The following is a 15,756-nucleotide window of genomic DNA, read 5'->3' as shown; positions in this document are numbered from 1 at the left end:
GGCGCCTTAGCCCGGTGAGCTATAGGCGCCGAGCCGAGAAGATAGATACTTTCACAAGGTCAGAGCACTGGGAAATGGGAAACACTGGAGAAGAAATTGGGTCTTTCACTCCTTGGCAAACTTTTCTTCCATAAGTGAAATGGCAGGTGTAGGTACTTTTGGGGGAGCTGAGGAGAAGGTGGCATTGGTGTAAAGGACAGGGGTCCTCAAACTTTTTAAACAGGTGGCTAGTTCACTGTCCCTCAGACTGTTGGAGAGCCCGACTGCGGGCCCCGGGATGAGTCAGCTGCTAAGCAAGACAGGCAGCAGCGGCAAAAACACCCAGCAGGCCGCATGTGGCCCATGGGCCGCAGTTAGAGGATGCCTGCTTTAGGATGTTGGTTTAGGGTTGTTTGGGCAACTTCAGAACAGTGGATAGAGTGAAGTACTTGATTAAGCTGAATAAACAAGATGCTGGGGGCGGTGTTGTGGCAGAGGGAATCAAGAGTCCATTAAGACAACATGCGGCTTGGCGCCTGTGGCTCAAGCAGCTAAGGCGCCAGCCACATACACCTGAGCTGGTGGGTTTGAATCCAGCCTGGGTCCGCCAAACAACAATGATGGCTGCAACCAAAAAATAGCCAGGCGTTGTGGTGGGCGCCTGTGGTCCTAGCTACTTGGGAGGCGGAGGCAGGAGACTCGCTTGAGCCCAGGAGTTGGAGGTTGCTGTGAGCTATGATGCCACGGCACTCTACCCAGGGGGAAAGCTTGAGGCTCTGTCTCAAAAAAAAAAAAAAAAAAGAAAACATGTTGGGTATAAGTTGCTGCTGGATGGGGTCACTTTTCCTCTTTGGGTTAGGAATTGTCTTCATTTCCTCTCTGCTCACTGATGTTTATTGACATGGAGTGTATGTATAAAAAGTGTAGGTGTCACATGCCTACAGCTTGAGTTTCACAAAGCTGGCATGGCCGTGCGGGCTGCACCCAGACAAAGGGACAGAATGTAGCCAGCGCCTGGGCTCCTGGGCTCCTGGTTGGGTTTGCTTTTCCCAGAGGCATGTGCTGTCCTGACTGCTAATAGTAAAGGTGGGTTTCACCTGGGATTCTACAGTGTATACTTTTTTTTTTTTAAGTCAACTGACTTTTGCTTAGCTCATGTGATTTATGCTGTCCTGGACTGCAAGGCTGAGCCAGACAGGCTGCGGTTTTAGGAGAGCTTTTAAAAAAGGGAAGGGGAACACAAGCCCACAGTGATAAAATAGAGATTAAATACATCGTTCTGGGTTCTCATGACGCTAATGACAGTGAATCCAGCACTCCTTCCTCACCCCTTAGGTGAAGTTGGTGTTGGTAAGAGCGTGCTTCCTTTCCTGCCTGTGGCCTTGCCCTCTGCTGGAGTACCCCTGGGGGCTGGTGGTGGGGCTGTGTGTGTCAAGAACCTCTGGGCCAGAGTCCTCCTGTCTCTGGGTAGAGATGGGAGATTCTTGGCCTGGGTCCTTTTGTGTATTTAGGGTGGAGGTGGGGAGATACTGGACCTGGTCCTCCCTGTGACTGAGTGGAGGTGGTGAGGTACCCGTGTGGGGAGAGAGGCCTGGATCCTTGTCAAGTCCTTGCTCATATCACTGGTGCTCCATGGGCCTGAAATCATTCCTCACAGGTTCTGTTGGTACCGTGCTCAGATGCTCACCTGCTATTGGTGTTGGAGGAGCAGGGTCTCTGGTGCTGTGAAGAGATTTGAGTGGCCTGCATGCTGCTGCTGGTCACTCCTCACTCCTGTGGCCAGTGAGTGCAGGCTTGTCCTGGAGACCTCTTTTGGTCTGCTCCCTGTAGCACCTTTGGGGGTGTCAGCCTCTCCAGAGCCCAGTCCCAAGGAAACGGCAACCTGCATCTGCCTTCCTTTTCCCACCTCCGAGTCTCTGAGAACAATACAAATTAAAATATGAGACACCATTTCTTTTCAAGTTTAGCAAAAATAAATATCTTTGGCAATATCCAGTGTTGGTGAAAGCTTGATGAAATACATCTTAGATGCTGTTAGTGGGAATGTCTTTCAGTGTACATTTGTAGAACCTTTTTGGAGGGCAGTTTAAAAATACAGTAGACCATCTGTAGTTGACCAACTCCCTACACTGACCACCTCTTTAAGGTGACCTGATTTTCATAGACCAGACATGTGTACTGTACAGTAGACCTAGAACCTTACATTGACTACTTCCCTTTGTCGACTAGTGAGTCCCTTGGGTGGTCGGCTTATAGAGGTTCTGTAATATATGTGAAAATTTTAAAAAATGTCCCTAACGTGTCTTCTGACCAGAGTTTAATGTATAGGCTTGTTTACAGGTGTGTCCATGAAGATGCAAGTATTTTTAATGTGGCCTTGTTTTGCAAAAAGAGAAAAATACTATCTGTAGTATGTCTAAAAATACTGGAAATAACCTGAAAATTCATTAATGGACAGCTGATTCAATAATGATACAGTCATACAGTATAATTCTATGCAGTTATTTAAGTAACTAGAAGTACTCCTGAGAAAATGACCACAACCTGTTAACTTTTTGTAGCTTGTAGGGACTGATGTACAGTCAGTTCTGTATGTCTGAGAGAGTGTGCATGTTTATACAGGCAGAACAGTGCGGAGCAGGACTGTTTTTATAAAGCCCTTGAGAGTGTGTCCTTTGGGGCTGGAATGGGGTGGGGTCACGGTGCGCTGGGAGAGAGGACCTGAGATGACTGTGGGCACTGCCTGGCTCCTCTGCCCCTGTAACTCTTCTCCCACCCTTCTGTCTTTCAGGACATGACCGATCATACCAACAATCAACTGGTAGTGAGAGCGAAGTTTAACTTCCAGCAGACCAATGAGGATGAGCTCTCCTTCTCCAAGGGGGACGTCATCCATGTCACCCGTGTGGAGGAGGGAGGCTGGTGGGAGGGCACACATGGTGGCCGGACTGGCTGGTTTCCCAGCAACTATGTGCGCGAGATCAAGGCCAGTGGTAAGTAGGCGAGCCTGGCCTATGGGAGCACTGACCAACTTCCTCCTGCGTGAGGAACAGGGAGAAGGAGATGAACTGGGCAGTTTGCTTTCCAGTTGACCTTGTGTAGGGCACCTGGTCTGAAGCTAAGGTGTCTGTTGGGGGGCGTGGGTGTTTACCTACTCCCATGTTGGGCTGCTGGGATCAGGCTGTTCCCTTCTGTCAGGACATGGTCTAGAGCAGTGCTTCTCAACCTTCCTAATGCCGCAGTGTATTTTCATTGTTAAAAAGGGGTCGTGACCCACAGGTTGAGAACTTCTGCTCTACATGGAAAGAGAAACATCTCCCATCTGTGAGTTAGTTGTTGCAATTATACTTTTATGTTAAAATACGATTTATCCTTCTTTAAGGGCAGTGTTTGGAGTTTGTAGTATCTGGATTACATTTGATTTTTATGAGCATAGGTACTTTTGCTAATAACTCTGTACAGTTAAGTGATTTTCTTAAAATGTATCGCTCTCATTGTTTTTCTTGAAGTTGATTAACACTGCTTTTACTGACTTTTTGAACACGATGGTTCCAGGGCGATGGTTTCAGGGTTTCCTCTGACGTGCTGTTATTATGGGATTGAAAGCTCTTTTCTGGCTACTGTGATTAACGCTGCTGAGAACATGGTTGTATAAGTCTCTGTTCGAGTCCTTTCATTTCTTTTCTGTATTTACCTAGAAATGGAACTGCTGGACCAGATGGTAGTTCTATGTTTAACTTTTGGGGAGCTCTGTCCTGTTCTCCACAGCAGCTGCCTCAGCTCACATGCCCTCCAGCAGTGCCAGGGCTCTGCTTCTCCAGTCCCTGCTGGCTGGTTTTTTATGATCTGATAATAGCCATCCTGCTGAGTGTGAGGTGGTCTCTTATTCTTGCTAATTTTTTGTAGTTGGCAATATTTATAATAAAAAGTGGTATCTGTATTATTATAACAAAGTCAACTTAGGCAAGATGTTTTTGGCTGCTCTTTACGTTCTGGTTACTGTATTTATTGTTACTTTAGTGCTTTTTGTTCAGGACATCATTTCTCACCATAGCCCTTGAAAGCAAGTATTATTGGGATGCTAAGGAGGACAATGTACAAATAAATGACATCCTTTAACATGCCTAGAGCAGCAGAGAGCATGACGCTGGTAGCAGCCTGAGGGGGCATAGGCGTCAGCTTTATGGACTGACTCAGTGGGACAGTCTGGCCAGGGCTTCTGTGAGCTGCTCGGAGACCTGGGGCTGGGGTAGCTGCGTCCAGGCTTCAAGTGCAGCTCTGATCCTGGTCCCACCAATCAGAGAATTCCTTTTTCTCCGGGGACTAATGAGAGTGACACTGGGCTTAGAGTCCAGAGGTGGCTCCAGTGGACTTTCCAGGAGGATCTTGAGCCAGGCACAGGAAGGACGATGTCATTGCTCAGCTTTGCCAGGGAAGGGATGGGTGGAGTAGGTGGTAAGGCAGGGAGCCTGGTCCAGTCTTGCCTCGCAGTCATGAACTCTCCTTCTTTCTCATGTGAATAGTCATTTAAATGTGAATTTTGATCTCATTTTGAAGAGCCACATTAAAAGTACAGATGAATGGATTTTTACTTTTTAGGTATTTCTTAGAGTTAACTTTGGATTTTTCAGAGCTAACACAGCATGAGAAACTACACAAAAGAGATAAGATTTATGAGTCTCAGAATCCTGTCCAGGTGCCCCCTGGGAGTGATTTCCCGTATTTGAGTGTCTTCAGCACTGGCTGTTATTGGTGGTAGTTGATTTTAAACATGTGCTGCTACCTTTTTCAAGTCCAGGGAAGGCTCTGCGTGTCGTGTGGGCCTCAGAGCCGTCAGGGAAGAAGGTCTCTGGGAAGGACCAGTGTTACGTGTTTAGAAACATGACCCTCACTTGGTCCTTCCTAGGACCCCCACTTTTGTATTCTCTTTGTTTCCAAGTGCTCGTGTGTACAGCCAGCTCTCTGTGTGCATGTGATAGATGTGTTATTACCAGAGAGCTCTTCCCAGGGGCCACACTGAGTCTAGAATTTCAGTACCAAACTAAGACCTAAAAAACTTTGGAGTATTTTCTCTTTTCTTCCTGTTCATTAAAGTATTAAGAATGCAGGCTCGGCGCCTATAGCTCAACCGGCTAAGGCGCCAGCCACGTACACCTAAGGTGGCGGGTTCGAATCCCCAGCCCGGACCCGCCAAAACAACAATGACGGCTGCAACCAAAAAATAGCCGGGCGTTGTGGTGGGCGCCTGTGGTCCCACCTACTTGGGAGGCGGAGGCAGGAGACTCGCTTGAGCCCAGGAGTTGGAGGTTGCTGTGAGCTGTGATGCTACGGCACTCTGCCCAGGGGGACAGCTTGAGGCTCTGTCTAAAAAAAAAAAAAAAAAGAATGCAATATTTGGTCATGTTGGTGATTTGTTATGCTAAATTTTCTTCATCTGAGGGTTGAACCTAGGGAATAAACTTTTTAGGGAATGACTTCCCATCCCAGTGGAAATATTAGTATGTTATTATGGAAAGTTATGTAGGTCTGATTTTAAATGTGGGCATTTGAGCCAGGTGCAAACTCTCTTTCTTGCCACGTTGTGTGGTAGTGGTTAAAGCTGTCAGTTCACAATTACGTCTCAGCACAGGGCCCCTTCCCTTATGCTCAGGCACTGTAGTCAGCGTAGGGAAGGACAGTAGGGTATTTTGAGAGCAACCACATTCACATAACTTTTATTACAGCATCTTGTTACAATTCTTTTATTATTATTCTTACTCTATTACTGTGCCTAATTTACAAACCAGACTTTATTGGAGGTCTGTGTGGAGAGGAAAACAAGTGGTGTTCCCAGTCTGAGTTCTGGACTGAGGGTGGATCCTCGGAATGTGACACTGCAGATGGGGGGGGACTCCTGCATTACATCTTTTCCTATAGGACTTTCTGGTTTGTAATAGGGTTTCCATTTTGAAGAGTGTATTTAATGTCAGCCTGAATATGATGGGATAGCAAATGCTTAATGTTCTGAAATCAGAATTGTCCTGGGTTCTAGAGTTAACAGACTTCTCTCCCTGGGAGTCGTGTCCAGATCACTTCTTTGTGTAGGGGAAACACTGACTTCCTTGAAGTTGAACCTTTTCTTCTGTGTTGTGTTTTGATTCTTACTGAGTAAAGAGAAACGAAGGTCTACCTGGGAATGGTATTTTTTAGGCAGCTTTTTTCTCCAGATAGATTCTGGAGAATCTGCTCTGAATCTCTCCTGCCGCCCCGGGGAGTGTCACAGCTGGGTTGCTGCTGTCTTCTGGTTGTAGAGGAAGTGCTCTTGTCAGGCTGCATGCCTGAACATTTTCTCTGCTTGTCGTTTCTTGTTTGAAATAGTCCGTCTTTGAAGACAGAGACCTTCCAGGATTCTGTGTGAGGATCTTTCTAATGTTTGCATCAAAAGCACTGTGTATTATTCCTAAACGTGTATGATGTTATGGAAGCTACATATTGTTAACTTAGCATTTATTTTCTACGGACCTTTTTTTGGATATGTAAAACCCATGGATTTCCACTGCATTTTATACACACAGATGTGTGTTTGTTTTACATGCACTCACACCCACCCCACAGCCAAAATTTCCTAGATTCAAGGGAGCAGGAGAGGAGAGAGAAGCCCCAGACCACCCCGTGGGAGTGCTGCTGCTGTGCAGCGGGAAGTCAGGTGTGCTCGGCATGGCAGGGCACAGGCAGATGGCAGGTCAGTACCCCCAGAGCCAAACTGGGGGGTGAGGACAGAAGTCGCATTCTGTGTGCTTACAAGCTCGGTTTTCTGTGTATGCATAGATGCTCTCAGGTTTCTTTTAGATGGTTATTTCTAATGAGCCAACTTCAATTCTCCCATTTTTGGAAAGCTTATTATCTGACGCACAGCAGAAACATTTCTTTTAAATGTTGTTTTAGGAGTTGGTTAGCTTGAGATGATGCCTGGTAATCTCTGGCAGCGATGTGAAAACTTAGATGGGATTCTTATTTGCCAGTGTGCAGACCCTTAATGAGGACTCACCCCACCACTTCCTAAGTTTGTCACTTTTTAATATTTTCTTGCTTATTTTTGACTTTAAAAAGCAATCGGATGCTGCTGAATTTTGGCCGCTGCTGTTACTTTAGCTGCGAGAGAGCAGTGTTTGATCCAGATACGATGTGTGTGGGGAAAGAGACAAAGGTACACGGCCTCGTTCTCCTGTGTTTCTCGTCAGTGATGTGGTGGCCCACACTGGAGCCTGCGTTCCTCCGTGGGGATTGGGTGTGTGCCTGTTTGAGCATCCCAGGATACTGGGTTTCTGAAAGCACCTGGGGTAAGGCTGCATTAAAGGATGGGCATCTTAGCACTGTTTCTTCCAGGTATACATTTTTTAAGGGTGAAAAGCAGGAATTGGTAGACATGAGCCTGTGAGGCAGGTACAGGGAGCTGCATCGAGATTAGAATTAGGTGGCTTGTTATTTCATCTAGAACGTGGAAGTGATTAACTTTTTGAAGCATGTCTTCACCAAGTATCGACGTCATAGTGTCAATAGTGTGGGATGTCTGCCTGCCTCTCAGTGACACATCCCTTAGATCAGATGGCTTGTGGTAGTTTGGGGTCAGGGTTGTTAGTCTTCCAATGTGAGAGACACTGTTTTAAAAAAGTTTTATTTTATTCATGCTGAAGCAGTGCAAGCATGTGACAAGGCAGGGAGGACAGAGGAGCTTGTGTGTGAGGTCTCCTGTGTTCCAGGCCCAGGTGGAGCCTTGGCTCAGCTGCTCCCCTCCTAGATGGCTGCCTCACAGCTCCTGGCGGTATGAGACATCTGCTTTGATTTATCACCGTGTCTCGTCTTAATAGCTTCACTTCAGTGTGCCAACTCCATGCTAAGCAAGTCTGCTGGCTCCGTTTTACCAACACGTACTCACTTCACGTCCGTGTCACAGTTTGGTAAATCTTACAGTATTTCCAACTTACTCATTATTATATCTATTGTGGGGCCCTGGGGCCAGAGATGTTTGATGTTACTTTTCTTCCTGTTCTGGGGCACCACAAATGAGCTATGAGACGGTGCACTTACTGATGAATGTTGTGTGGGCTCTGACTGCTCCACTGACCACCTGTTCCCTGTCTCCCTCCCTCTCTTTGGGTCTTCCTAGTCCCTCAGACATAGCAATACTGAAATCAGGCCAGTTCATAATCTTGGGAGGCCTCCATGTGTTCAGCTAAGGGATTATTTGCATATCTCTCACTTTAAATCAAAAGCTAGAACTAGTTGAGTTTGGTGAGGAAACTGTGGAAGAAACAATTAGAAGCCAGCAGTGATTGGGTTCAGGAGTTTTAAGACACGAAGCCGTCTTCACAACATAAAAGCACGAGGTAAAGCAGCACCTGATCCAGAAGACAGTTGATGAAGATGGCTGCACTAAGCAACAGATTTCCGGTCCCCATGAAGCAGCCCTCTGTTGGAAGAAGATGCCATCTTGGACTTTGATTGCAGGAGAGGAAAAGTAAATTCCTGATTTTGGAGCTTTGCACAGGCTGGTGCAGCTGGTGACTTTAAATTGAAGGAGTGCTCATCATTCACCTTTCTGAAAATCACAGGGTCCTTAGAATTAAGCACTCTGCCTGTGCTTTGCAAAAGGAGCAACAAAGCCTGGATGGCAGCACAGCTGTTTACAGCACTGTTTACTGAATATTTTAAGGCTACTGTTGAGACCTACTGCTCAGGGAAAAAGACTCCTTTCACAGCATTACTGCTCATTAGCAGGATACCAGGTCATCCCAGAGCTGAGGGAGATGGACAAGGAGATTAACACAACATCATTCTGCAGCCTGTGGGCCAAGTAGTAATTTCAGCTTTCAGGTCTTGTTTAAGTAATACATTTTTTTTGAGGCTCTTGCTGCCATAGATGGTGATTGCTTCCATGGCTCTGGCCAAAGTTAACGGAAACCTTGTGGAAAGGATTCAGCATTCTAGATGCCATTAAAAACTTCAGTGATTTATGGGAGGTGCCTAGAGGATCAACAGGAACAGGAGTTTGGAAGAAGTTGACTCCACACCCAAGGATGACTTTCAGGGGCAGAAGACTTTGATAGGGGCCAGGCGTAGTGGCTCATACCTGTAATCCTAGCAGTGTGTGTGTGTGTGTGGGGGAGCACTGTGGGATCACTTCAGGCCTAGAATTGGAGACCAGCCTGAGCAACATAGTGAGACCCTGTTTCTATAAAAAATTAGCTGGATGTTGTGATGTGCACCTGTGGTCTTAGCTACTCAGGAGGCTGAGGCAGGAGGATTGGTTGAGTCCAGTAATTTGAGGCTACAGTGAGCTGTGATGGCATCACTGCACTCCAGACAAGGAGACAGAGAGGGACCCTGTCTCTTAAAAAACAAACAAACAAACAAAAAACTACTTTAGTGGAGGAAGTAGCTCTAGACATGGTGAAATAACAAGAGAACTAGAGTTAGAACTAGAATTAGAAGTGGAGACTGAAGGTGGGACTGAGTTGCTGTGATCTTGTGATCCAGTTTGAAAGAAGGAGGAGCTGCTGCTCATGGATGAACAAGGTGGTTTCTTGAGATGGAATCTACTGCTGGTAGCCACGCTGTGAACATGGGTATGTGGAATTAGAATTTTGATGGATTTAGAATATTGATGAACTCAACAGCAGTGGATTTAGAATATTGATGAACTCAACTGATGAAGCAGCAGCAGGGTTGAGAGGCTGGCTCCAGTTTTGAAAAACCTTCAACCGTGGGTAAAATGCTGTCCACCAGTGTGACATGCTGCAGAGGACTGTGGAAGAGTCAGCTAATGTGGGGGCTTAATTGTTGTCTATAAGAAGTTGCCAAAGCTACCCTAGCTGCCTGCAGCCCTCAACACTGAGTCAAGAGCCTCCATGTGCAGAAAGATGGACCTGCTGAACACTTGGGCGACTGTCAGCAGTAAAGTATTTCAAGGTGTGTCATTAAGGTGCATACTTTTTATTTATTTTAGGACATAATGCTTTGCTCACTTAATAGACTACAATGTGAACGTAAATTTATATGCACTGGGGAACCACAAAGAGTGTTTAGGGTGAGAAGCAGGAATTGGTAGACATGAGCCTGTGAGCTTCCCACCTGTGGTTACCACGCACCAGACCCATGGTGCCCAGAGTGTGTGTCTGTGTGCCCTCTGGGTGGTACCTTTGGACACTGACTCTGTACTTTTCCTTTCCTGTTTCTTTCTTCCAGGCTTGTTCTTTATAGTGTTCCTTTGTTCTTCTGTCGGTTCCCTTTATTGGCAGTTCTAAATAAATACGCTTCGATCTTGTTTTGTATCTCGGTGACAGTTGGCAGGTGTCTCTTGGTACCCAGCCTTGTAGCACGAAATCCTACATGACCCTCTTACCCCTTCACATTCCGCCTGTGGTCAGCTGCATTTTTCATATTGATTGTCAAGGTTGTTAATTATATTTAAATCACAACCGATATCCATTCAATAAATATTTATACTTGAGTGACCACTGTTGTGGGAACTCTGAAATACAGCAGTGGGAAAGCCAGTGGGTTCCTACCTATGAAGCTTCCCTGAGGTGGCCTGACCCGCATGCAAGGGAAGGGAAGGTGGTCGTCCTCCCTGCTCTCTGCCGCATCTAGAAAAAGGCAGAGTGGAGGTGCACTTCTGTCGCCTGAAGGAGACCAGAGGCACCGCCAGGTGCGCTGTGAGGTCTGGCTCCTGATTCAAATGAGCCAGCTATAGAAAGGCATTGTTGTGGCAGGAGATTTGCATATGGACGAGGCAGTGGATAACACTAGGGCATTATTATTAGTGTTGTCAGGTGTGACAGGGCCTGATGTTAGGGTTTTGATTTCAAAACAGAAAAGATTCCTATTGCAAGATAGACACTAAACAGAAAGATCCCTATTGCAAGATTGATGCGCAAAGTGCTGTCATTCTGAGAATTACTGGTGGCGCTTGAGAAGAGCAGGAGAAGGGACAGAATAAGACCAGCTGCATGCTGATGACCATTGACACTCAGTACGAATATGTATGTGTTTATTTTCTTTACTTTTATCTATAGTTATAAATTTTTATAATAAAGTATAGGGAAAAACAGTGATGGCACAATGATAACATTTTCAGACAAAGACCACGTATTTAGTGTCCTATCAGGCCATGCCTGTGAAGACGTGTGCCACCTTGGTCGGTACCTGACAGAAAGGGGCGTGAGATTCAGGAGGCCTGGGAGTGAGGACTCTGGTGAGCACGTGGACCCTCACTGGTCTGAAGATTAATGCTGGCAATGCTGCATGCAAGGGTTGCCTTGGCCAGGCGAGGTAGAGGAGGAGAATAAAGAATGATGGAAACTCTTACTATTCTAATAAGAAGCAGAAAAAAGCCTTATGGTAGTTGAGTTGCTTGAAATTGCCTGACGTCCTTTGCCTCAGGCAGGCAGGAGAGTGACCTCTGCATCTCCAAACTAGTCAGTCCCTTTTTAGCCCGAGGACCAGGGCTGCTTCAGTTCTGGACAGCCCCTGGCGCAGTGTGCCCTGCTCCTGCTCCTGCTCTGTCTTCTCCAGAAAGCCTATTCCATGTCTTAGTTTGCCCTCAGTTGGCTTTTGCTACTTTTCATATTTTTTTGTTTTCTTTTCTGTGCTATATATATTTTGAGTCCATTTCTTAAATCTACTTTTTAGTTTATGAATTTTCTCCTTCTGTGCAGATTTTCATTTTGGTGGTCCTATCATTTATTTCTAGAAATTTAATAAGTCTTTATTGTTTGGGGGTTCTTAGCTACAGACACGAGTTGAGATGGGAAGTGCGTTGGGAACAATAGATTGGTTTTCCTCCTCGAATTTCTTACAGTTCAGAAATAATTTTTTTCCTCTGGGGTTCTGTTTTTCATCCTGTGAGTGGAGAGAATCCCTTCAAGTAGCACTGACACCTGTTTTGTTCTTTATTTTCAACCATTTGGAAAAACTTCACAGTGGTGCACTAAAGGGAAATTGATGTGAGCAGCTCCGTAGGAGGAGAGTCCTCAGTTGAAGACTGCGAGTCTCTGGGGGCTCTGTGGGTTTCCACTGCTGAGACGAGAGTTGGGACTGAGGAGTTCACTGGCTCTAGGCACCTAGAGCCTGGAGTGGTTGGGATTGAAGGTGCAGTTGGGATTGAAGGTGCAGTTGTGGGGGTACAGCCTGAAGCCTGGGCTGTGTGAGTGTGGGTGGGGGGCATGGTGGGGGGACAAGGAGAGAGACAGTGGACATGCTGCTCGGGTCCTGTCAGCTCATACGCCAGAGGGACAGACACACTCCCCTCTGTGATGGTGACTGGTGTGAACCAATCCCCTAGGAAGTGCTTATCAATTTCCTGGGAAACAATAGGGAAGAAACCTCTTCCTTCCCTTTGTCTCCACCAGCCCCAGTTTAATACCTTGGCCTTGTAGCCCTGGATAGCCAGTGACAGATGCACCCATGGAAGCAGTGATGGAGGAACACATGTGTCCTGTTGGACCAGTGATAGACACATACACACACACACATGCACACACATGGAACCTGTGATAGATACATGCACACCATGCATGGGACCCATGGTGCACACACATGCACACACACATCTGTGGAAGCCATGATACACCTCTCCCACTGATGACAGACAGGCACAGTGCCACATTTTTGTTTAGCAAGTGCTTTCTCAGCACCTAATACCCTGTACAAGTCTCTGTTGAACGGAAGCTGTGCAGTTCTGAGACATCCGAGTCCTTGCTGGAGTCTTGAGTACTTTAACTGTCCTGCCTGATGGGGAAGTAAGTCCCCGAGGCCCTGTAGCCTTTTCCTCTCTTGCCTCTATGTGGCTGTCAGCGTGTGGTGGCTGTTAAGCCTAGAGCCAGGTCCTGCCTGTCCCAAGCCTTTGTGTTCTGCGTGAAGAGGATCTCTGCACACAGCCCAGCGCCATGGATGTTTTATGTTTTCTGTTTTCTGTTGTTCTGTGTGTGCCGCCGTTTCCTCTTAGCTGTGTAGTGTTTCGTGCTTATGCGCTGTTAGCTCTACGTGTAGCTCAGCTGTTGTGGCCTTGACAGGCATGGCGGTCTCTCAGGTGCTCTCCACTGCACCTGGGAGGATGGATGGTGGTGGCCGTGCTGGCTGCAGGCTCTCGAGCCTGGGTGAGCAGAGTCCTGAGACTGGGTCCTTGTGGCTCTCTGCCAGTGGCTGTAGGGGCCTTGCCCCACCCACCTGAGGGTCTGCAGGGGGGGGCAGCTGTGGGCGGGGCCATGTGTTGTGTCACCCTAGTGCTGATTGGTAAAACTACATTACGTTTTTATTTCAGAAAAGCCTGTGTCTCCCAAGTCTGGGGCGCTGAAGAGTCCTCCCAAAGGATTTGATACAACTGCTATTAACAAAAGTTATTACAATGTGGTGAGTAATTGTAAACATTTTTATGTGGAGTGAATTTTTAAATGCCTGTAAAACTGAAAGTAGAATAGAGGTTCACTGCCTGGAGGTATGGAGAAGGAGATACAGGTCGTCCCTGTCTGCCATGCTGACGTGTCACCAGGGATGTGGGTGCATTTCCTTCTCACCTCTGTGTATTTTGTAATTTTAAGGTTTTGTTTTAACTCTGTGCACTGTGTGTGTGTGCACCTTGCCCTTGCACACAAGGCGTACTCTGGTTGTCTCCTCGTACCCTCACAAGTCTTCTGAGAGGAGATTTTCATGTACGTGGGTGTTGGTGCCACCGTGTTAGTATCTGGAGTAGACGTGGCACTTCACATCCAGTGTCCCTGTCGGCCTCGACTTCCTCAGGGTTGCTGTGTCACACAGCGAGTGTACAGAATTATTGGAGCGCATCAGGTCTTAACACAGGCTCAAGACAGGTGTTTCTGGGTCCTAAAATTTGCTGCATTTTGAAACTTAAGCTCAATTTGTGAACTTAAAAAATCTCTGATATGAAGTCTCTATAACCTAAATCTTTGTTTCTAAACTATTGCATATGACACAGTAAAGGAAAATAATATTCTCAGGTAAAATTTTAAATTGCTGGCAAATATCTAGTTGGTATGATAACAGCAGATTAAACTTTCTAAACATGTATGTATTTTTAATTCTGTGGTAAATGGTCATTTATTTTGTTATTTCTTCTCTTCTCAATCTTTGTTGTTCTTAAGGTCAGTGTTATGAGTGTTTCATTTTTCTGTACCTGGGCTAAGAAATGATCTGAAATTGTGACGAATCTGAGTGTGAATCAGCTCAGTCTCGTGCGGTGGATCTTGCATCCCCAGCCTTCCCACCGTGGGCCTCCATCAGCTCCAGTGTCCTACTGCAGGACAGACTGGCCTTGGGGAAGCTCTCACGTAGCACAGGCATGATCTGTGCCAAACACTGTTTGGGCGCTGGGACCCTGCAGAGAGCAGAATGGCGGAGGTTCCTCCCTTGTGGAGCTTAGGTGGTTGCACATGATATGGTGGTTTTCTCTCACCTCCTGCCTTGTTTTTATCATCTTCTCTTTTTCATAATTTCATTTCTTCACCTCTTTGGTTAATGGGTCTCTTTGTGCGTTGTGCTGCTCACCTCACCAGGTGTCTGTGATGGCTTCCCCTCCTGTGGCCAGGCCAGATCCGTCTCTTCCTTAGGAGTCTGTGCTTGAGCCTTGCCCTCCCCTGCCCACTTTCTGCCTTCTTCTCATTCATCTTGGTCTGGTTGTTCAGACTCCAGTTCCCACCTCGACTCCGTCAGCTTGCGGAGCATGTCTGCTGACCTCAAGTTGATGGGCTGTGGCTTTCTGTCACGTCTCAGCTCCTGGCCCTGCCTTGTTCCTTTGCTGGTTGGATGTTTGCTCCTGGGACGTGGCTCTAGTACCTTCTTAGCTTTTTAGAGTGTTATGTGGTACACGTGTGATTTTGTGTACATGGCTACAAACAAAAGCAAAGTCTTTCATGGATTTTCTTGTAGGAAACGGAAGTTTTAACTGCTGGAGCTGCCTTGCCTCTGCCTTTCTAGGGAAGGCTTTGTTCATGAGCAAAGCAGTGTAGTTCACGGTGACGTAGCAGAGACAGAGCTACTTTACTTCTCTTATACTTTATGCCCAAATAGTTGTCTTAGAAGAAATGAGTTAGAAGCTTCTAAACTTGGTGCCAGGCTGTGCTGTAAATCCGAGCACTCTGGGAGTCCAAGGTGGGTGGATTGCCTGACCTCAGGAGTTTGGGACCAGCCTGAGCCAGAGCGAGACCCCGTCTCTAAAAATAGCTGGGCGTTGTGGCAGGTGCCTGTAGTTCCCACTTCAGCCCAAGAGTTGGAGGTTGCTGTGAGCTGTGACGTGATGGTACTCTATCGAGGGTGACACAATGCAACTCTGTCTCAAAAAACAAAACCTGGTGCCAATGGCATTTCTTTAGTTTCTGTTAATCTTCCTTCCACTTTTACTTGGTAAGACTGGCAGCCGTGCTTTTCTAGAACCCTCGGTGGTTGGTGTTGCGTGTCCCCTGCTGCTCTTCAGTTCTCTGTCTCTCACCGCCCTGATTAGTCTCATGTCGCACAGATTTGTTGCTGTGTCTCCACCAGCTCTTCTCTGCAGTGATGGGAAAATACCTTGACCTCAGAATCTCATCTGAATTGCTTGTATGTTGCTGTTTACACAGCACATGGTGAAATTATGGTTATGTTACAGAAAGGCATCTATAGAAATCCTGGAGAGTCGTCTCTTGGCAGGGCAGCCCCGTCTCACAGGAGAGAACAGGGCGGCCCCGTCTCACAGGAGAGAGCAGGGCGGCCCCGTCTCACAGGAGAGAGCAGGGCGGCCCCGTCTCA

General features: G+C 46.9%; 1 protein-coding gene across 5 annotated transcripts in view; it reads left to right on the top strand.

Annotated features, from left to right (window-relative positions):
• ARHGEF7 (Rho guanine nucleotide exchange factor 7) overlaps window positions 1-15,756 on the top strand; it is a 132,643-nt gene that overhangs the window by 46,518 nt on the left and 70,369 nt on the right. For all 5 annotated transcript variants that reach the window (XM_012811528.2, XM_023519178.1, XM_023519177.1 and 2 more), the window contains 2 exons: window positions 2,771-2,972; window positions 13,280-13,368. In XM_012811528.2, the coding sequence (XP_012666982.1) occupies window positions 2,774-2,972; window positions 13,280-13,368 (288 nt within the window). In that variant the 5' untranslated portion in view covers window positions 2,771-2,773. The remainder of the gene's footprint in view (window positions 1-2,770; window positions 2,973-13,279; window positions 13,369-15,756) is intronic.

Source organism: Otolemur garnettii, unplaced genomic scaffold (genome assembly GCF_000181295.1).
Source record: "Otolemur garnettii isolate 467f Iridium unplaced genomic scaffold, OtoGar3 scaffold00161, whole genome shotgun sequence".
NCBI classification, from domain to species: domain Eukaryota; kingdom Metazoa; phylum Chordata; class Mammalia; order Primates; family Galagidae; genus Otolemur; species Otolemur garnettii.
Note: the sequence above shows the minus strand (reverse complement) of the source record. Positions and strands in the feature narration are given on the sequence as shown.